Here is a 21,332-nt window from a genome sequence, read left to right as displayed (position 1 = left end):
AATAATATTTATTGTATTTATATGTTGATATATTGTTTTTCCTGCTTTTATCTGATTCCTGTTATTGTAAAACATCTGTCTCCTCTTTACACAACATTACATTTTAAAACATTTATTGTTTTCATTCATTAAAAAAAGACAGACAGTTATTTACACATTTGAGGTTAATGTCCTGCCTTATGGTCCAGTAACAACATATAATGGTGGCATGTGTTCTGGCAAAACTTAAAATGTATTTAACTTACAGATGTCCATGAATTTCTGCTTATACACTCAGAGACCAGTTTATTAGTAACAATTTATCTAAAATGCATGCATATGTAGCAGAAAATATTTAGTGGTTTTAATGATATGTTGATTTGGTTTACATAATTCAGTTTGTGGTGCTGTCAAACTGCACTACAGCATTTAGGTTTTAGGTGAATTTCAGTAAATCATAATGGACATATATATTAATTGGCACTTGGCAAAGTATATTTACCAAAAACAATATATAATGGAATCAACATTTCTGTAAAGCTACTAAAGCTATTATCACCTCACCAAATTGAATGTATTGCCAGGCTCTTAACTTTATTACTTTTAAGATAAATGTAATAAGTTCCAAACTGAGTGCATTCATATCCTAAAATAAAAAAAAAAGACTGGATGAAAACAATGGTTTACCTTTGCCATCAGACGTTGCATGTCCCTTGTGGCTTTTCTCTACATTCAAATGCACAAACCTGTATGTATTTTTTTTAAATTCACATTTCAAAACTCCTGTTGCAAACATTAAGTGCTACAATTAGACAGATCTAACTTGAAAATAAACAGATTTGTAAATATTTTCTCCAGTAGATGAATCTCAAGTGTTAAGCCCTACTGCTCTAGCAATGTAGGATAGACCAGCTTATTAACTAGCTTCTCTGTTGAGTGGAGCTGTTCACACCATGCAGTTTGTCTCAAGCAGGAATGAGAACATTTCCCAATGATTCATGCAATTACAGTTCTGCGAGAAAACTTCCATCAAACATTTATCATTATACAAATGTCCGTGACATAAATCAATAATTGTGTCATTCTATTATTCAAATGCCAATGCCGAACATGTCAAGAGTGAAAACAGTCAGCGTCTTTATGAACATCAGTCTTCATGACACTGTAGTAGTACTGAACCTGCAACTTTCAGGCCCCAAACATCCTGCGGTGTGATCCATATCAGTGATAAAATGGTTTCTTTATCTCTTTTCAAGGTATCTTTAAATACCACAAAGTCTGTGGTCCTGAAGTGTCTTTCACTAACCAGATTGTTCAAGCACTTTAGGTTTCTCAAGCCTCAGGTAGCAGCATCCTAAAGTGTTTACACAATATTGAATTCAATCCTCTTGTTCCTCAAGCTTCTGCTTAGGAAGACTCCTAAATGTCCTGATAATAGCGTCTCTGTGTGCTTCTGCCACTAAGAAATCAAAGTGCTGCAGATGCAGCCTTCAGGATGTCAGTCGTTCTCGATCAACGTTCATCTTTTGGAAAAAAGCTTTTCCAAACTCGTAGGTGCTTATCATAACAGCACATGCCGGGGCCACTTTGATCACCCTGGGCATAAAACCTAGAAATGAAACACACAAATATTGTCCATTAAGAAGCAAAACAGTAGTAGTAGTAGAAGTAGTTCCATCCAGCAAATACAAAACACAGTAAGTCTGTACCTGCAAAAAGGCCCCTGTAGCCCAACTCTGCCCATATTTCCTTCATTATGTGCCAGGTGGATGTAGTTTTCTTAAAAGAAACTAGAAAGAATAGATATATGTCACTATTAAAAGTATTCCACACTCATATATATATTAACATATACATATTAAACATTTATATACATGAATATGATAATATAAAAAAACTGTGTATTGAACACACACAAACTTATATTAATATTTTATGCTGGATGCTTTACTTTGCCCTTTTGTTATTAATTATAAATGCCTTAAAAACAATCTGTTAATCTTTGGAATTGTAACTGGATTGTGATTACTTGGTCCGTTTTTTCCCCACCGAACCCAAAGAGTAACAACTGTAAAAATCACCACAAAAACAGAAACATACCTCCCTGAGAATCCATCTCTCCCAGCTGGATCTGTCGCCGTGTCTTCACTACGTCAAAAGGAAGTGTCAGGATTGCAGCAATCTAAAAAGTAGTAAAGAATTGTACTGAATGTGGGTCAGACACTAGCCTGGCTCTCTGCCAATGCAGTCATTATGTTATTAGACACAAATGAAGGGTTAGTCATTCTAAGGTTTCTGTGTATAGTTTTTAATTGTCAGTGATACAACAGCACTACAACATCTCTAAGATACTTTTGTACATTCAGTCATTCTTGTAATCTCATCTCGATGGTGGTCCTACAGCTCACTGATAAATGTTAATAAAAAGAAAAAAAAGACATATGTACTGTCACAAAGAGTAATTACAACTATGTTTATATACTGCAACAACCAGCAAGTGTGTTAATGGTAATAAAGAGTACTTACAGCCCCAGAGATAGCTCCTGAAGTAAAGCTGATGGAGAAGTTGGCCTGAGACATTCCAGACTGTTCACACAACTGCATCTTCACCAGTTCATAGTTAAACCAGTACAAAGCTACAAATGCACAGAAACAGGCACTGCTGTTAATGTAATATTAATGATCTCAGACATTCCTGTGACAACTATATTTATTTTCTGAGCTTTTGACTAAAATTTATCAAACACTGTTTTTAGTTGGTAGATGTTATGGCACAAAGATTTCTATGTGAAATAATTCACATTTTTCACTACAGTTCCAGTGAGAATGTGACTTTTTGTAAGACTTGTCTTCTACTCATTATATTATACTGTATTCTATGGTACTCTCTCACCAGAAAAGGGCACATCTCGGAGAACAGTGGGTCCCCAGCCTCTCCACAGGGACAGCAGGCCATCCTGTGCCACAGCAGAGCGGATACACACTCGCAGCTCACTGTACGACAGCCGGCGGGATTGCATCTTAGTCCTGACTAGCTCCAGAGGGCTGATTACTGTCACAGCCCCCACTGCAAAACAAAATATACAGGTTTCACAATCAAAAATTCAGTAACATACTACATTATGCTTAGAATATCTACTTCTGGTTTGTAAGGACTTACATCTGGCTAAACCACCAGCAACAAGAGGGATATGGCTGCCCTGAAAACCCAGGCCATATCTCAGAAAGTCCCGCAGCTGATCGTAGCAGGTGAAGTAGATAATAGTAGCAGGGACAGCCATAACCCTGCATACAAATACAAATACAGTGTGTGTAAATTATTGTGCAATTACTCTGTTGAAACCCTGTAGAACCACCTCCATCTTTAGAGTGTGTTTTGGGGAGTTTCATCACAGGAACTGAAACTGTTAATAACATTAAAATAATATCTAACCCCTACTCACAATGTTGGTGGCAGCCCACTCCACAGAGACCTGAGCCCTTCATAACGAGTGATCTTCACAAAAGCATCCTGTGGCACAAACAATCAAATACAATACATTTCATATATATTTGCATTCCTGCAAATAAACTATGAATATTGCAAAGCAGTTTGTTTTGAGACCACTCCAACACTACTCACAAGAGTCCCACTGAAATGCATTGGTGTTTTGTACCAGCTGGTGAAACTAGTTCTGTTCTGACAAATATAGATGTGATCCATGAGTCCATTACAATACAGGAAACATTTCCCTGAAAGAAACAAAACAGCCCCCAGTCAACAGAGTTAATTAAATAAGCATACAATAACAGAAATATCTTGCAATTTAAAAGGCAAAAAATAGATAATTTTAATGCATACAAAATCTGTACTATATTTGTGCTGCCATATTCTAAATTAGGTTATTTAATAAGACTGAGAAAAAAAAAGATCAAAATACACCTAAAGGCAATGACCTCAGAGTCACTCAGAAGATAACCAAAGGGGTGTCCTTGTCAGCGCTTACGCTGCCTGTTTATTTGGGTATTGACAAAACGATCAAAAAAACTCTATAAAAAATGGATATACTGTATTTTGTTCAAGGTTCAGTTTTGACAAGTAGGTTACATCTAAGGAACATTGGCCTTTTATATCAACAGGGATGTGTTTGCAAATGCCTTTTATTTTTTCAGGCAACAGATGTCTGTTAGTCAAGCACATGGACGTGAACAGGAAGTTTTGTATTTTTAAGCAACAACCAAGGTTGAGCATGCAGTAAAGCTGGGTCACATACTTACATTTGGAAGGGCGGGTGACGCCACTCCATGAAGCTGGTTTACACGGTAAAGCTTGAAATAAAACAGCAAAAGGGCAAAAAAAAAGCATGAAGACATAGAAAAAAAACACAGGTTTAAAAGCAATGCAAAAGCAGACATGTGTAGTAAAGTTAGGAAAGCAATGAGGCAAATACAACCTCCACAAGCATTTGTTCAAAGCAATGTCAATGCTGCACTACTTAAAACTAATGTTTGATCTAAAACTAGGAAATATTTTTAATACTTTGGTGAAATGGTGCCTGCTGAGCCTGCAGCCGGATCTTCACAACATCCAGTGGTGTGACTGTAAATAATTAAGAGTGACTTAATTATTAGTAATTACACAATTTGGGAACAATCACAGAAGCAAAATATATTATCAGAAAAAGTACTCTGACAATTTAAATAATAGAAAATAAAATGCACTTTTCTTTAGTGTAAACCTTTAGAAAAACAAGTTCATTTTCAGGCTTTGCTTCTGTTATCTCACCAAATACAGAGGTGAGGAGGGCTCCAGTGCCAGAGGCCAGCATCTGCTGCACTGGAGAGATCGAAGCCGCTGGAACACTGACGGCCCGCTCCCCCATTCTGCCTACCTTTCAAAAGAAGAGTAATAAAACAACACATTAACACTTTGCATTTTAACTCAAGATAACCGGGGTGTTTTCTGAGCCTGCCGAGAGCTTTAATTCAGCCCCATGTTGTAGGTAGGTATCTATATCTCCTTGTTATGTAAAACAACTAAAGGATCCGCAACCTAACACTGCTGGGTCACTGTCCTGTTATGTCAGACTAAAGAGGGTGGTGCAAATTCTTGAAAAGCCCAAAATGAATTGGACATTTTGTGGAATTACTGGGAAAAAAGTGTTTACCAACAATTTAATAAGATAAAATGAAGTTGATAATAGAAACTTTACTGTGTTCCAAAAGAAAAAGACCATTTATTACTGCGTAATAAAAATGTAGTCAAAAAAGTGATTAATATTTTATATTACCTTATATGAACTGACTAATTATTTCAGTAGATCGTTGTGAGGAAAATGGCTAAAGTTGCAAACTCCCAGTTTGGTCCTTCATATATGTCAAGGTGGAGTTCCCATAATGAGGTCGTAGAAAAATTACGATATCTTATCTACAACTTACAGGTCTACAATCTCACCACACAGCCAGTAAGAGCCTCGCCTCCTGACCCACTCCTGAATGACAGACTGTGTAGTAACAAAGGAATAAGCATTTTATCAGCCACTAAGAAAAGAGAAATAAACTAACATAGTACAGAACTCAGGTCTCTCAAAAAAGAACAGCAGACCTAGTGTAACTGTTAAAACCACTTGGATCTCAGCATTTGTCTGGTAAGCAAGAAGCCTTGCCAAACAAGCATGGCTTCCGACTTTCTGTTATGCCCCACACAAATAAGAAGGTCAATTCATGTCCTCCAGTGAAAAGATACACAATTTAATGTAATGTAAAATCATCGTGTAATCCTATGAAAATACCTAATTTACTCTACATACACATACAAATTCACTCTAATACAGCAGTTGGATACTCATGGCTGTTTCTGCACTGAAATAATGCACTTATAATCACTTTAAATATTCTGTCAGCACTTTCATGCAACATAAAACAACAGTTCCTAATAATATAATTAATGAACAACCGGACGTAGAATGGAAATGATGCACGGTAAATTACTACTATTTATACTGGGGAAAACACAGCTTTACAACGATCTTGAGATTTTGACGAGCGTTAGCTTCATTGCATTTAAAACCTACACGTAACCTGTCACAACTAAAAACATAAAAAATGTGTCTGCATTAAGTGCAACGATGCAGTCCTTTTTGGCATGTGTCATCTCGTGTCAGCAGCATCTGGCTGCAGCTGAAGTGGGTAAGCTAGCTAGCTAAGGTTGTTAGCTTTAAAAGCACAGGCACTCACGAGCTAACGTTGCTGTTGCTCACCTTTACTTCGACTGCCAGCGTCGTCGTAAAATGAGACCGCTTTCATCCATTTCAGATAACCAAATGTTGGTTACGGTGGTGGCTAACGTTCCGCTGCAGCCACGAGGCATGTCGAGTTCTCCATTGTAGAAGACCCGCAGATAAACAAGTTCACGTCCTGAAGCTGGCTCAGTCCGGTTTTGTGTAGTCACAAAAACGTGCAAGTAAAACGTCACAGATCTATATAAAACTGTTGGTAAAGATGGCCGCCTCTCACTGATTGAGTGAAGCTCGTGCGCATGTTTTACAGATCAGCGTTCAAATAAGGAATCTTTAGCCGAAGCCATTAAAATAAAAAACAGAGGTATATTATTACCTACTTTCGTGTTTGTGAAACGTTTTTTTATGAAATAACCAACAAGTAATGTTATGGTATATACTTTGAACGCCTACCTTTATTTAAGTATTTATATTGAAGCCTAAAAACTACAGTATGAGGCTCAGAGGCTACTTCCTGTTTTATTGGGAATTTGATATTTATTAAAGATACTTTTTTATTGAATAGCATTGATACATACATATAAATAATGCACGTCATGCAATTCCATGAATACAGAATTTACATACAAGGCCAAATTAATCGACCAAATTTATCGATAAAGATAAAATACGTGGTAATAAAAGAAAAAGAAAGAAAGTGACACACTTGTCAAAGTCAAGTACTCTTTGACTTTCCCCTCAGCGAATCGGAAGCGAACTTCCCTGTTGACAGTCTACACTTCACTCTAGCGCCGCCTGATGATCACAACACTGTGGTGCACTGCTGTTGCATGTAAGCAAGTTTGTCCATCAGTAAAAACCAACCGATGTAGGAAAATAGAAAGAAAAATGTGAGAAAGTTTGTCGATTAAAGTGTCTAATAAGACTATTATTCTTACACAGTGGATAAAAGGCACTAGAGTATCAGGAACCACCACCACCGCTCTCTCTCTCTCTCTCTCTCTCTCTCTCGCTCTCTCCCTCTCTCTTTCTCGCTCTCTCTCTCTCTCCCTCCCTTTCTCGCCCACACTCCCACTGTAGTGTAACACAATAAATGATCATCAGTTGTGCCATTTTGTGCTGAGACACTTGTGAAACACCTGGCAGTTCACAACAGCGCGTCACTCTTTTACTAAGGTAGGAACAACAATGAGACTACTTTCTTAGCGAAGAAAGTCATTTTAATGAACTGTAAAGACATTTCGAGTAATGTTTACATTTCATTTTGATTACAGCGGAATAAAGCGCCATGCGTTAGATATTGGTTCGTGAAACTCACACTGAACTCTCATTATTAGTCGATATTTTTTGTCGCATTTATTTGTCGATATAAGCGAAACTGATACCGAGTAACATTCGATTTTATTACGTTGAACCTCTATTTGCTGCGAAATAAATTGATCAATAGGAAATTAAAAAAAGCAGAATCAGCCTTCAAAAAGGAAGTAGTACAGGTCATGAACTGAATAAACTGTATCACTGTACTGAGTACAACTACACAAAACTTTCACTTTTGTGAAAGACTGCCGTCTTGTCTGTGTCTTTCGTTCTGTGCAGATGCAGCTGTGGGTTGTGCTCTGCTGGGCTGTTCTGGCCCTGGTTGGTGCTCACCAGTGTCCAGATGGAAGACGGTGCGAGGAAGGTCAAACCTGCTGCAGTGACCCGGCCAGTGGCTTCAAATGCTGCCCCTTCGATCAGGTCAGTTTGATCGTAGCACCTGCACGTTCTGCATTGCATTTTCATGACAGTAAAATGAAGGTTTCTGAATGAAAACATTGGCTAAAATGTGCTAAACTCTACCATCACCACAGTACGTAAAACTGTGCTGACACTTGTTTTGCCCTGTAATAATTCAACCTAATACCAGTAGGTGTGTCACACTCTGAGCACTTCTCTTACTTCAAAAAGGGATTTTCCTGTGTCTTAAGTGTTTCCTGCTCTACACCCAACAAAATGGCATTGCTTCACTTTCAGTAAAGCATTTTATCCATCATGTACATATAGGTGAACATTTTTTGTAGCTTCTTGAATTGTACGAACAATAAGGTAGTACAGTGGTGCTATTCATGTGTTTTTAACTACTTGAGGAGTCAGATAAATGCTCAGACCTCATTTAGCCTATGTGATAGCTAGTTCAACATTTTGCTAGTCAAAGTGTTTCTACTACTGCTCTGCCCACAGGCTGAGTGTTGTGAGGATCACATCCACTGCTGTCCTGCAGCCACACTCTGCGATGTAGCCACATCCAGCTGTGTGAATGCCACCGTGTCCATGCCATGGGTGGAAAGAACATCTTATAGTGACCCCAGACTCTCCAAAGTAAGAACAAGCACCAGTCGTGTTAGTGATCTTCCCAGGAGCATGGGCGTAGTTGTGAGTGAGAATTTGGTGTGTTTGCCCTGTCTCTTCAGTCCTTCAGGATGATCAAAACATACATAGGAGAGGATGAAGACAACGTCTGTCCTGACCTGTCACGATGCCCACCTGAGTTTTCCTGTCTGAGGGCCTTGACAAAGTTTGGCTGCTGCCCTCTAGCTCATGTAATTAAACCCTGCCTACTTATTTTCCACAAATGATTTCAACTGAGAAATTATAACAAAAAATGCAAAAAAAAAATATAGAAGACAAGATATTTTTGGAAATGAAAAACCATTACGATGCCTCTAATGACTCTCCGTCAGGGATCCCCCTGCTCTGATGGGAAACACTGCTGTCCTGAGGACCATCAGTGTAGCGGAGACAGTCGCTCCTGCATTAAAAGAGGTGAGAGGCTTTTACATGTTTCTACCTATTTACTGACTGCAGTGGCTCCATAAGAAATTTTAATATATTTAAATTGCTTGTGAATAAACTGATGTAATGTAATGTTGTAATTTCAAGAGTCTTGCCAGCTTAGCTGAGATGGGCTTTTTTACAAAGCACCTTTTACAATGACTTTCATTTTATGCATGTATGTCTCTGTGCTTTGACATGATATACTGGCAGATGCAAATGACTATGCTGTCGTTTGGTTCAGCCCAATAAGGGCTTTACCTCAAAAGACAGACTTTTTTGTTTTAAAGTTTTACGTTTATGTGTGATTGCACAGTTGGACAGTCCTTCCTTTCTAATAAAGTTGCACAACAAGTATTGGGAATTGCCACTGTGTCCTAATATGAGCGAATGTAAGATTAGCTCAATCTATCTAGTACCGGCTCTTCTGTGTTTAAGAATTTAAATAAAGAAGGCGTACCTGTCCAGAGTTTGGTGATTTTCCAGAACAGTGTCACATGGGTTACGATGCATGTGACACGGCAGAAGTGGTAGTGCTAGATACGCAGGTTTGATGATGGGTAGATTAACAAATGAAACTGTCATAATGTTCTATGCATAATGCTACAAGTGCCTTGCTATGCTTATATGCTAAGTATAATGTGTTGAAGGTTGGAGAAGATAACTATGTTGCTGCCACTGCGAGGGTTTTTGGATAGAAAACAACATTACAATGAATGACAGGGCATTTGCCCACTTGCTGGCACCTGTTTTGTTGCAGAACTTGTGACTGCAGTTCCATGCAGCGATGGAAAGTCTGAATGTCCACAAGGAACCACTTGCTGTGAAACCCCAGACGGAAAGTGGGGCTGCTGCCCAATGCCGAAGGTACAGAGTGGTTATGCTGGTTATCAACATTCTGTGGGATTCTGTTCAGCAATGAATGAGAATATGAATGAGTATAAAGTCAAATGAAGCATTTCCATGTCCTGCCTTGATAACCAAGTATCGTGAATTTATGTTCCCTTATCACATTTAGTTTTAAGATGATACCTACATTATATACGTGTATTGTCTACACAGGCCGTGTGTTGTGAGGATAAGGTACACTGCTGTCCTGAGGGGACCGCTTGTGACATCAAACAGTCCAAATGTATTTCCTTGTCCACCAAAACAGCGATGCCTATGTGGGACAAACTCCCCGCCAGAATAAGAGCAGAGTGGGAGAACCAGAAAGGTCAGAATTATTTTTTTTGTTTTGTTTGATAACTTCCTCATTATTGTTAATCAGACCTAAATATGTGCATGTGCTCACACAACTCCCTCTGTGTGCGTTTCTTCTAAAGGTGAACACATGACTGCAGAGGCAGCTGCTGACAGTGGATCTGAAAAAACTCAGGACACCACAGCGAATACGGTTCCTCCTTCACAAGAGGAAGTGTCTGTGTCATCTGTTACTAAGGCAGCTGGAAGTGAGGCTTGTTACTTTGCACCTAATTATATAGAACACTTAGCACATCTACATCTACATTTACAAATTAAAAGTTAGAATATAAAAATATACAAATAAAATAAGATGTGTATATATCAGTTGGAAGTGTGTGGTGAAGAGCTTAGCACTGAGGGATTAAATGTCACTAATAATGATCCTCACACTTTAAAAGAAGATGGAGGCTTCTTGTACAGGGTTAAAGTTATTTGAACCACTACCCCGATCTTGCAACAGATATTCTGGCTTATCATGGCTTCATTCCATTTGGTTTAGGTGTGTCAGTAAATGCATGGCTTACTGGCAAAGCAAAATGTTTCCTCTAGAGAATGCCCTGCTATGAAAAAAAAAAAATCACGGTGAACATAGAGTATGTTGTCCAAAACATTTTATTTAAACCCACACCAGTGAGCCGCACCTTCGGCATCACATGCTCATTCTTATTATGAAAAATATGATAAATATTCACTGTAATTTCTTTTGCACCAGCTAATAATGTAACTTGACTTTGACAGTCTCACAGTAGTATGTTCTGTCCTACAGAGCCTATTTTTCAGTTGCCATATTTTAAAACAATTTCTATTTTTAAGTAGAATAGAATAGATTAGAATAGTAGGATTACAAATAAATGTTTAATTCATTTATAGTTTTTCTCCATTTCAGATATGTGACCTATTCACTGTTTTTTGATATGACATTATACCAGGTAGTGACGTGCCCTGTAGTGAAACCGTAGCCTGTCCAGAAAACTACACATGCTGTGGAAGCCAATCTGGTGGCTGGAGCTGCTGTCCTCTACCAAAGGTACAACTTTTCTCTTGCTTCACTCACTGTTGACTTTAAGGATGTCGCCAGCATATGAACAAACTGTCTGTATCTTTCCCAGGCTGTTTGCTGTAAGGACCACAAGGGCTGCTGTCCAAAAGGTAAAAGGTGCAACCTGGCTAAAAACACCTGTGAAGATGACACAAGTGCCGTACCCATGGTCACAAAGGTACCAGCCATGCCTAGGCAAAATGTGGAAGCCAGAACTGTTCCATGCAACTCCACAGCCAGCTGCCCAGATGGTACCACGTGCTGCAAGACCAAGGATGGAGGCTGGGCTTGCTGTCCTTTCCCAGAGGTGCAACCTAGTTACCTGTAGTAGTTTTCAAGTCTTTATAAATGCATACTATGTAAAAGGTGAAGCTATGCATTTATGGTTTTCCATCTGTCCAATCGTATCACACTCAGGCTGTCTGTTGTAACGACTTCCTACACTGTTGCCCGCATGGCAAACAATGTAACCTGGCTGCAGGGACCTGTGATGGTGAGACAGGAGTCTTACCATGGGCAGAGAAACTACCAGTCATCCCTAGGCAGAATGTGGAGGCCAGAAATGTTCCATGCAACTCCACAGCCAGCTGCCCAGATGGTACCACGTGCTGCAAGACCAAGGATGGAGGCTGGGCTTGCTGTCCTTTCCCAGAGGTGCAACCTAGTTACCTGTAGTAGTTTTCAAGTCTTTATAAATGCATACTATGTAAAAGGTGAAGCTGAGCATTTATGGTTTTCCATCTGTCCAATCGTATCACACTCAGGCTGTCTGTTGTAACGACTTCCTACACTGTTGCCCGCATGGCAAACAATGTAACCTGGCTGCAGGGACCTGTGATGGTGAGACAGGAGTCTTACCATGGGCAGAGAAACTACCAGTCATCCCTAGGCAGAATGTGGAGGCCAGAAATGTTCCATGCAACTCCACAGCCAGCTGCCCAGATGGTACCACGTGCTGCAAGACCAAGGATGGAGGCTGGGCTTGCTGTCCTTTCCCAGAGGTGCAACTTAGTTACCTGTAGCAGTTTTCAAGTCTTTATTTAAATGCAGGGGTGGGTAATTCTGGTCCTCGGTCACTGTCTTACTGGTTTTCCTGCTGATTACCTCAATCAGGTGTGTTCAGCCAACCAGCGGCTGAAAAAGCAATTGACACACCTGATGGAGGTGATCAGCAGGGAGAGTTTGGAAAACAACCAGGACAGTGTCCCTGGAGGGGCGATAAATGCCCACCCCCATTTAAATTCATATTATGCAAAAGGTTAAGCTGTGCATTTATGGTTTTCCATCTGTCCAATCGTATCACACTCAGGCTGTCTGTTGTAACGACTTCCTACACTGTTGCCCGCATGGCAAACAATGTAACCTGGCTGCAGGGACCTGTGATGGTGAGACAGGAGCTTTACCATGGGCAGAGAAACTACCAGTCATCCCTAGGCAGAATGTGGAGGCCAGAAATGTTCCATGCAACTCCACAGCCAGCTGCCCAGATGGTACCACGTGCTGCAAGACCAAGGATGGAGGCTGGGCTTGCTGTCCTTTCCCAGAGGTGCAACCTAGTTACCTGTAGTAGTTTTCAAGTCTTTATAAATGCATACTATGTAAAAGGTGAAGCTGTGCATTTATGGTTTTCCATCTGTCCAATCGTATCACACTCAGGCTGTCTGTTGTAACGACTTCCTACACTGTTGCCCGCATGGCAAACAATGTAACCTGGCTGCAGGGACCTGTGATGGTGAGACAGGAGCTTTACCATGGGCAGAGAAACTACCAGTCATCCCTAGGCAGAATGTGGAGGCCAGAAATGTTCCATGCAACTCCACAGCCAGCTGCCCAGATGGTACCACGTGCTGCAAGACCAAGGATGGAGGCTGGGCTTGCTGTCCTTTCCCAGAGGTGCAACCTAGTTACCTGTAGTAGTTTTCAAGTCTTTATAAATGCATACTATGTAAAAGGTGAAGCTATGCATTTATGGTTTTCCATCTGTCCAATCGTATCACACTCAGGCTGTCTGTTGTAACGACTTCCTACACTGTTGCCCGCATGGCAAACAATGTAACCTGGCTGCAGGGACCTGTGATGGTGAGACAGGAGTCTTACCATGGGCAGAGAAACTACCAGTCATCCCTAGGCAGAATGTGGAGGCCAGAAATGTTCCATGCAACTCCACAGCCAGCTGCCCAGATGGTACCACGTGCTGCAAGACCAAGGATGGAGGCTGGGCTTGCTGTCCTTTCCCAGAGGTGCAACTTAGTTACCTGTAGCAGTTTTCAAGTCTTTATTTAAATGCAGGGGTGGGTAATTCTGGTCCTCGGTCACTGTCTTACTGGTTTTCCTGCTGATTACCTCAATCAGGTGTGTTCAGCCAACCAGCGGCTGAAAAAGCAATTGACACACCTGATGGAGGTGATCAGCAGGGAGAGTTTGGAAAACAACCAGGACAGTGTCCCTGGAGGGGCGATAAATGCCCACCCCCATTTAAATTCATATTATGCAAAAGGTTAAGCTGTGCATTTATGGTTTTCCATCTGTCCAATCGTATCACACTCAGGCTGTCTGTTGTAACGACTTCCTACACTGTTGCCCGCATGGCAAACAATGTAACCTGGCTGCAGGGACCTGTGATGGTGAGACAGGAGCTTTACCATGGGCAGAGAAACTACCAGTCATCCCTAGGCAGAATGTGGAGGCCAGAAATGTTCCATGCAACTCCACAGCCAGCTGCCCAGATGGTACCACGTGCTGCAAGACCAAAACAGGGGACTGGGCTTGCTGTCCCCTACCAGAGGTACAACTTACAGTAGTTTGTTGTTTTTAAAGTCTTGAGGTAAATGCATATATTGTAATGAAGGTGGAGCTACACATTATTGTTACTCCATCCAATGCCATCCACTCAGTCAGTGCAACATGCACTAATACGTTTAAAAATATTTGATCTAAATTTGATGAAATCATTTTTACTGGACGTGTAAATATTTTTCTTAGTCTAAGGATAAGTTGATGTTTTTGACTGACTGAGTATAATTGTATCTTCTATAAGGCTGTCTGTTGCAACGACCATGAACACTGCTGTCCTTCTGGCACCACCTGTGACCTGACCACAGTCACCTGCAAGGGTGCCTCAGGCTCCTCACCCATGACACGGAAAAAGCCTGCATTTACTACAGTGGCACCCACTACAGTAGCCTTCAGCACCCAAAAACACGAAACAGGCATAGTGGTAGCAGAGCAAGACGAGAAGTGGAAGGAGGAAGATGAGGAGGAGAACACAGGAGCTCACAACAGAGTACAATGTGATGCCCACACCAGCTGCCCTCAATACACAACTTGCTGCTTCATGGTTTCTACTCACAAGTGGGGATGTTGTCCACTGCCCCAGGTGAGCATCTTGAAAATCATTGAATCGGGTGAAGCTTAACATGCAGACTGTTATTGCAGCATGCATTAATGAAGAACTAGAGAGCAGGACTCATAAAATGACAGTAGCACTTCTTCTCTCACTTCCTTCTAGGCAGTGTGCTGCTCTGATGGGAGCCACTGTTGCCCCAAACAGTACAAGTGTGATGAGCACAAGACATCATGCATCAAAGGGGAAGTGGTGATCCCATGGTACACCAAGCTTCAGGCGACCACCAGTGCTGATGCTCCTCCCGGCTCTGAGCAGTGTGGCGGTCTGAATCAGTGTCCTAAAGACACCACCTGCTGTCGGCTGAAGTCCGGCGAGTGGGGCTGTTGCCCGATGCAAAACGTAAGTGTGTGAAGGGAGATAAGTGGAAACATGGCAGCTATTGGACATGCAAATATGCAGTAATTAGCATTGCCAAGCGTGCGTATGTAAAGTAAGTGATATCAACGCTAACATCTGCATGTTTTCTCCAGGCTGTGTGCTGTCCAGACCAGGAACACTGCTGCCCAAAGGGCTACACCTGCAACATGGCCTCAAAGTCTTGTCAGAAGTTGCATGTGGAGACTCTTCTACTGACACCTGTGTTGCTGCCTAAACAGCAACACCAGCCCAGTCCTGTAAAGTCCAAAGACGTGCCATGTGACGACAAAACCAAGTGTAGAGATGGGCAGACCTGCTGCAGGGTGTCTGCCACTAAATGGGGCTGCTGTCCACTGCCTAATGTAAGACATTTTCAGAATTTGAAATTTTAATAAGTGCTTTCTTTCCTGAGAGTGAGATTGCTGGACTGAAAAGATGGTCTAACATCTGTCCTGCACCGTACATAAGACATGGCCCATTGTGAGCCTTACAGGTGCTGGTTGATGATTTTTAAAATTGGACATATTAATGATAAATTGTTCTTGTAGACCAGAGCACAATGTACTCCAGTGTAATTATTGTTTGAAAATCACACATATTATGTAACAGTTCATAAAGCTGTGTTACATCACTGTAGATGGGATACTGTTAAACATCACATCCAAGTCCAGCTAATGCATTAAAAAACATATATTAATTGTACATTTATATTAAATGGTACAGCCATTTACGCCACCTAGTGGTGTTAAAATGAATATCACTATGTGGTAATTATTATTTTGAAAAGTATTTCTTTATTATGAAATTTCATCACAAAGATTGTTTACACCATAATAACATTCTTTAACTGCTGGCTAACAGTCTTGCATCTCTTCCCTCCTATGGCATTTCTGCAGGCGGTGTGCTGCAGCGACATGAAGCACTGCTGCGAGGCCGGGTACACCTGCACTGACACTGGTGACTGCATTAAGAACACCAGGTTCAACTGGTTCAACTGGCATATGTTCCGTGCCAATGAAAAGAGAGCTCTAGTTGTGTAAAATCATTGTTTTAGCAAACTGTTGTTTAATTTTTCGGGTGATTCCCAAATACAACATAATTTAAAGGGATTTAATGATTGTCATGATTAAGTTAAAAGTTTTTTTCTTGTGCATCTAAATTCAAACTAACATATAAACCTGTGATTAACTCATTAACAACTAACAAACTCTGCTTCATTATATAAGAAAATAAATGAAACACTCCACAGGCAGTGTCCACTATCAGCTGTCTCTTACTGTGTGTTCTCCTTAAACTGCCTTTTTTGGGAAAATACACTTATCTGTCTATAATGAGTCCCAAAGCTGTCTAATTCCACTTCATGATGAAGGAACAGTTCATTTTGCTCCATTGGTTTCTGTTCAGGCTTATATTTTTATGTGCAGTACTTTATCTGTGAATTCATTTTGTGGCAGCTACAATGATTAAAATGTCATCTTCGTTAAAGTATACATAGCAATCTAGTGTTTTTAAATGTGGCTGAATATTGTATAGTGTGCATCTGTTAATGGGATTCAACACTCACCATAACAAATACAATTCACCTATATCTCAAATGAAATGAAACATACGTGCTGATTTACATGCTTGTTTCATTAACGTGAATAAATGGGATATAATGCTACAACTTTTCAAATCCTTCTTTGAGAACGTAAGAATTATATTAAATGGGACAGATGAGAAATAACACACACACACATATATGTTACAATATATTAACAAGCAGGTAATGTACCATCAATGACGTTCACATTTATTTGTTTAATTGTTAACAAAATACAGGTTCAATAAAGGTTCATCAACTTCTAAATTACTATGATTTGCTTTGCATTAATGCACCAGCAAAATATCTTATATACACTGTGCTGATGGACTGTAATTCATAAACAAATTAAAAAAATAATAATAACTGAAATGGAACTTCTACGCGACAGTGTGCGCTTTTATTTTGAAACTATTATATTTCCGGTAGTTTCCTAGTTAACTTGACGTGTCTCCGTTCGGGCTTTGACGTATGAATCATCCTTCGCAAGATGGCGATGCACCTGTTTCTCCTACGGTGATCACGGTTGTTATCTGCGCAAACACGCGAACGGACCATCCGGAAGGACTCACCACTTCTTCGGCGGCGGCGTCCAACGGCTGCAGCTACTTCCGCCCTGCAGTATGTCCACGGAGGAGCTGTCAGCGTCGGACAGCGAGGCTGTGTTCGCCGGCGCCGGAGAGCGATGGGCACCGGTCGGCGCCGTGGCAAATCCCGAGGATGAGAGCCGCGGCGGTGGGCAGCCGAGGCAGGGAGGCTCGCCCTGCGTCACCGAGGAGGAAACGGCCTCCAGGATGAGGAAGCTGGAAGAGGAGCAGGACTTGCTGAACTCCTCTCTGCTCGCGCTCACCTCCCACTTTGCTCAGGTGCAGTTCCGACTGAAGCAGATCGTCCACGCCCAGAGCGAGGAGAAGGAGAGGATGCTGGCGGAGCTGGAGGAGTTCGCCTTCAGGGGCTGCCCGCATGTTGTGGGCTGCAGAGCTCAGGATGCCAAACAGCTGGAAAACACGGTAAGGGTTTCACAAATCAGACCCACGCGGCCTTTAGTTCATAGTTGGCTTAATGGTTAAATTGTCCCCATTTCCTATAAGGGACAATAATGGGCCCCAGGGCACAGACAGGTTCCCACACACCTCCTGTGTAACGGCCATAACTAAAACAAGTGATTGTAGTCAGAGTATTACTTTATAGAAATCAGGTCTCTTACACACTGACCGTACGTGATGTTAAACCAGTAGCTGTAGGATCACTGATTAAGCTGTGACGCTTGTGTCACACTCTGCTGCACCCACCTATTCCTTGATCTTATCTCTGGTGGGAAACAGTGCTTTCTGCCACGACGTGTGTGACTCACAGCCCTGCAAGTGCGTAGAAAATGCCTCTGGCTTGTTTATTGTAGGCTTTTGTGTACACAGTGGTGTTCACACAACCTGCTTTGTTCCCATCACTGTTTACTCCCTGCCTGTGTGCATTTAATCTTCAGTAAAGCTTCATGCTTGCATAGCCACTCCTTACTGTATGTATATGTTCTGTATCATTATCGCTTAATACGTTTTCCTGCTAAATGGCTCCTTTTGTTTCACCTTTGTCACATGCTTTACTCAGGGGGATCTGGTGAGTATGATACCTGATGTCTCATCTTGTATGTAAATGTAAATTTAGCTTATAGCAACATAAGGTACAGCTGATTATTAAAGTACGTCCAACTGCAAAACAATAAATGCTTTGATTGACAAAGTCTTATTATGGTCAGCCTGCATTAAATCCCAAAATCGTTGTTTGATTTTACTCATCAGAGTGAGCGGGAGAAAAGGGAACGTCTGGAAGCTCAGAGGGAAAAGCAGAAAGATCTAATTTTCCAGCTGAAGACACAGCTGGATGATCTGGAGCGCTTCGCCTATCAGGAGGGCAGCTACGACTCGCTGCCTCAGTCTGTTGTCATGGAGAGACAGAAGGTGGGAGTGCAGGATAAATCCTGTTGTAACTAGTACAGGGGTGTCCAACCCTGATGTTGCATTTACCACATGAGGAGCCAGCTGCTCACCCTAAATGTGACTTCCAGGTCATCATTGATGAGTTGATCAAAAAGCTGGATGTCAACTTGAATGAGGACATTGGCAACTTGTCGCCCGAAGAGCTGAGGCAGAGGGTTGACGCCGCCATCGCTCAGATAGTGAACCCAGCCAGAGTCAAAGAACAGCTGGTGGAGCAGCTCAAGACCCAGATCAGAGACCTGGAGATGTTCATCAACTTTATCCAGGGTATGCAAGCTTAGAGTCAGAGTCGGTATGAGGTCTTCTGTTTGCACGGCTAAGTTATAATGTTTGCCTCATTGTGTTAGATGAGGTGGGGAACCCTCTGTTGTCAGATGGTAGGCCGCAGCCACAAGCAGCAGGGACCAATGCACGAAATCCAGGGTCCAAAAAGAAAGGTCAGTTCAAACATATCAAACCATACAAATGACCCAAATTTTAATTCTGTATTAACCCCTTAATTCTGTTAAGGCAGGATTATTGCTGTAAGTGTCTCCTAATGAGGGTGTCCCTTTGTCACTGCAGTAGACCCAGAACAGGCCCAGAAGATGCGGGAAACCGGTCTGCAGCTTATCCAGAAGGCTCTCGCTGTGCTGCAGATCTTCGCTGCGAGCCAGTTCGGCTGCACAGCCGGCCACGTACCGCAGAGCATGTGGCCCCAGGAGCCGGTCAATCAGGACTATGGGCCCCTGCTGCAGCAGCTGGAGGCAAGTGTGGAGAAGGTGCGAATCCTGGGCTCACGCAAACAGCCCTCCCTCGAGCATGTCGTCAACTACACCAGCAACGCAGCACTGGGGCCCAGAGACGAGCTGACGACGTCTGTGAGGAAGGAGCTGGCGATTGCTCTTAAGGACCTGTTGGCTCACGGTCTCTTCTTGCCCTCACAGACCATGAGTCTGGTGCTGGCACCGATCTCATGCCTGCTGCCTTTCAGACCAGCCACGAAGTCCATCCACCCATGGGAACTGTTTGTTAAATACTACCACTCCAAAAATGGGAAAGCCTTTGTCGAGTCACCAGCCCGCCAGCTTTCACAGTCCTTCAGTCTGCCTGTAGGGGGTGGACCAGTGACTATCACCCCTAAACAGTCTCTGCTGTGGGCCATTCACACTGTGCTGAAGGAACACGGACGCTACAAACGAGGACCAGACACCGAGTTTAAAGCGCTGGTGTGCATGGCGCTCAACGAGCAGCGGCTCGTGTCATGGCTCAACCTGCTGTGTAAGTCAGGGACTTTGATTCACCCTCACTACCAGTCCTGGAGCTACATGGCCCAGACCGGCTTTGAAGGAGCCCTGCGCATCCTGGGCCGCCTCAGCCACCTCAAGTTCAACCTCCCAGTGGACTTGGCTGTTCGGCAGCTGAAGAACATCAAGGACGCTTTCTGAAAATCGCCAGTCTTAGAAATGAAGTGTTAAATCAGCTAAACAGCCAGACCAAAAAACCCAGTGATAAATTACAGTGCAAGTATGTGATATCATCAGTATGCACGTGTGTGGATGGTTATAAGCTTCAGCTTCAAGCAGCCCTAATTTGCATAACACACTAGATTTAAGATACCAACATTTCAAGCAGACAAAGCTAATTTTACTGTAAACTTGCCTTAGAGTGGAGATGGCGATTACCTCATTTTTTTAGTAAAGCCTTTCTGATCTTTGCATCCTCTGCTCATTTTACATTCCTCTCTTCATGATAGTCCCCTGACCTATGCAGCAAAGGGATGCATACAGTAGTCAGTACTGTAACGTGGTCGGCTGTTAAGACAATCCAGTAGGAAATATAAAACAGGAACGCTTTGATACTGTGGCTTCAACATAGTAACAATAGGCTTGTAATTGGGCCAGGTACTGTGCTAGTACAGATCAATTTCTTTTTAATGGAATTAATTATTAGCGGTAATTCACATGTAGCAAACTGACTGATTGTAAGCCTAAGTGACAACACTTTTCTTTTGTTTGTGAGGTAAATTTTGTATCTTCCTCAAAAAGCTGTGTTGCATGTGTGGGATCCTTGAATACTGAATGTAAAAACCATAGATGCCATTAATGAATATTATTTTTGCTGTATGCTTTGGTGAAACATCAGTGTTCCTGCATCCTCGTGTATGTGATACTTTGGCTGATTTCACATTGTTTAGACAAACATCTATTATTATTCTGTTGTTTTGTTATTCTATTATTGGAGTTAGCAAGGCCCTGTGATTGACTGGCGACCTGTTCAGGGTGTACCCTGCCTCCCGCCCATAGCCAGCTGGGATAGGCACCAGCCCCCCGTGGGATTAAGCTGGATGACTGGATGGATGAATGAATGGATGGATGGATGGATGTGTTAGCAAACATGTATTTATTTATTTCATAACATATTAGTGGAACACTTATGTAGGTAGAACATTTCAAAATATATTAATATACAAAATGCAGTAGCATTTCATAAAAACAGGAATACATTGTTGTTAATTTTTGTGAAGTTACATTAAGAAGTGAAATATTGGATCAGTAGGTTTTGTTTATTTTAGTTATTATTACGTTTAAAGCTTATGTATATGTCTGTTGACGGTTACATCAATAAATAAATTGCTCTGCTGCTTATGAGCCTAAGGCATATTTTTAAATAAATATAAAACAGTCACATTAACCTGAAATCCTCACTGGCTTTAAAGATG

General features: G+C 41.7%; 3 protein-coding genes across 8 annotated transcripts; 2 read left to right on the top strand and 1 right to left on the bottom strand.

Moving 5' to 3' along the window:
* Window positions 1-96: 96 nt before the first annotated feature.
* Window positions 97-6,426, bottom strand: slc25a39 (solute carrier family 25 member 39). 5 transcript variants are annotated; one of them, XM_029158122.3, is made up of 13 exons: window positions 6,219-6,422; window positions 5,398-5,462; window positions 4,745-4,850; window positions 4,499-4,558; window positions 4,237-4,287; window positions 3,602-3,711; window positions 3,423-3,490; window positions 3,140-3,264; window positions 2,873-3,046; window positions 2,506-2,615; window positions 2,080-2,161; window positions 1,689-1,769; window positions 97-1,588 (listed from the first exon to the last, which is right to left on the bottom strand). In XM_029158122.3, the coding sequence occupies exons 3-13, from the start codon at window positions 4,839-4,841 to the stop codon at window positions 1,470-1,472; spliced, it is 1,077 nt and encodes a 358-aa protein (XP_029013955.1). In that variant the 5' UTR covers window positions 4,842-4,850; window positions 5,398-5,462; window positions 6,219-6,422; the 3' UTR covers window positions 97-1,469. The 5 variants fall into 5 exon arrangements, with proteins under 5 accessions (XP_029013955.1, XP_029013952.1, XP_055366596.1 ...); XM_029158119.3 differs by lacking the exon at window positions 5,398-5,462 and having other exon boundaries at window positions 4,745-4,846; window positions 6,219-6,426; XM_055510621.1 differs by lacking the exon at window positions 5,398-5,462 and having other exon boundaries at window positions 6,196-6,422.
* Window positions 6,427-7,243: 817 nt separating this feature from the next.
* Window positions 7,244-16,721, top strand: grna (granulin a). The gene is made up of 20 exons (XM_029158116.3): window positions 7,244-7,373; window positions 7,794-7,934; window positions 8,418-8,555; window positions 8,648-8,776; window positions 8,918-8,999; window positions 9,769-9,875; window positions 10,071-10,224; window positions 10,334-10,459; window positions 11,183-11,280; window positions 11,363-11,599; window positions 11,710-11,946; window positions 12,057-12,293; window positions 12,602-12,838; window positions 12,949-13,185; window positions 13,296-13,532; window positions 13,841-14,077; window positions 14,330-14,668; window positions 14,801-15,037; window positions 15,169-15,417; window positions 15,952-16,721. The coding sequence occupies exons 2-20, from the start codon at window positions 7,794-7,796 to the stop codon at window positions 16,093-16,095; spliced, it is 3,603 nt and encodes a 1,200-aa protein (XP_029013949.1). The 5' UTR covers window positions 7,244-7,373; the 3' UTR covers window positions 16,096-16,721.
* A 354-nt stretch (window positions 16,722-17,075) lies between these two features.
* rundc1 (RUN domain containing 1) lies at window positions 17,076-21,261 on the top strand. 2 transcript variants are annotated; one of them, XM_029158117.3, is made up of 6 exons: window positions 17,076-17,647; window positions 18,243-18,251; window positions 18,434-18,592; window positions 18,700-18,898; window positions 18,979-19,068; window positions 19,196-21,261. In XM_029158117.3, the coding sequence occupies exons 1-6, from the start codon at window positions 17,261-17,263 to the stop codon at window positions 20,056-20,058; spliced, it is 1,707 nt and encodes a 568-aa protein (XP_029013950.1). In that variant the 5' UTR covers window positions 17,076-17,260; the 3' UTR covers window positions 20,059-21,261. The 2 variants fall into 2 exon arrangements, with proteins under 2 accessions (XP_029013950.1, XP_029013951.1); XM_029158118.3 differs by lacking the exon at window positions 18,243-18,251 and having other exon boundaries at window positions 17,077-17,647.
* The last annotated feature ends 71 nt before the right edge of the window (window positions 21,262-21,332 follow it).

Source organism: Betta splendens, chromosome 8 (genome assembly GCF_900634795.4).
Source record: "Betta splendens chromosome 8, fBetSpl5.4, whole genome shotgun sequence".
Classification (NCBI taxonomy): Eukaryota; Metazoa; Chordata; class Actinopteri; order Anabantiformes; family Osphronemidae; genus Betta; species Betta splendens.
Note: the sequence above shows the minus strand (reverse complement) of the source record. Positions and strands in the feature narration are given on the sequence as shown.

Bases quoted from the DNA above. Each gene is read 5' to 3' on its own strand.
- slc25a39 (XM_029158119.3), bottom strand. From the start codon at position 6,264: ATGAAAGCGGTCTCATTTTACGACGACGCTGGCAGTCGAAGTAAAG. The intron at 3,712-4,236 runs GTAAGTATGTGA...TGTTTCTTTCAG, and splicing joins CGTCACCCGCCCTTCCAAAT to GGAAATGTTTCCTGTATTGT. The intron at 1,589-1,688 runs GTACAGACTTAC...TTTCATTTCTAG, and splicing joins CTACAGGGGCCTTTTTGCAG to GTTTTATGCCCAGGGTGATC.
- grna (XM_029158116.3), top strand. From the start codon at position 7,794: ATGCAGCTGTGGGTTGTGCTCTGCTGGGCTGTTCTGGCCCTGGTTGGT. The intron at 14,669-14,800 runs GTGAGCATCTTG...ACTTCCTTCTAG, and splicing joins GATGTTGTCCACTGCCCCAG to GCAGTGTGCTGCTCTGATGG. The intron at 15,418-15,951 runs GTAAGACATTTT...GCATTTCTGCAG, and splicing joins GCTGCTGTCCACTGCCTAAT to GCGGTGTGCTGCAGCGACAT.
- rundc1 (XM_029158117.3), top strand. From the start codon at position 17,261: ATGTCCACGGAGGAGCTGTCAGCGTCGGACAGCGAGGCTGTGTTCGCC. The intron at 18,593-18,699 runs GTGGGAGTGCAG...TGTGACTTCCAG, and splicing joins TTGTCATGGAGAGACAGAAG to GTCATCATTGATGAGTTGAT. The intron at 18,899-18,978 runs GTATGCAAGCTT...TCATTGTGTTAG, and splicing joins GTTCATCAACTTTATCCAGG to ATGAGGTGGGGAACCCTCTG.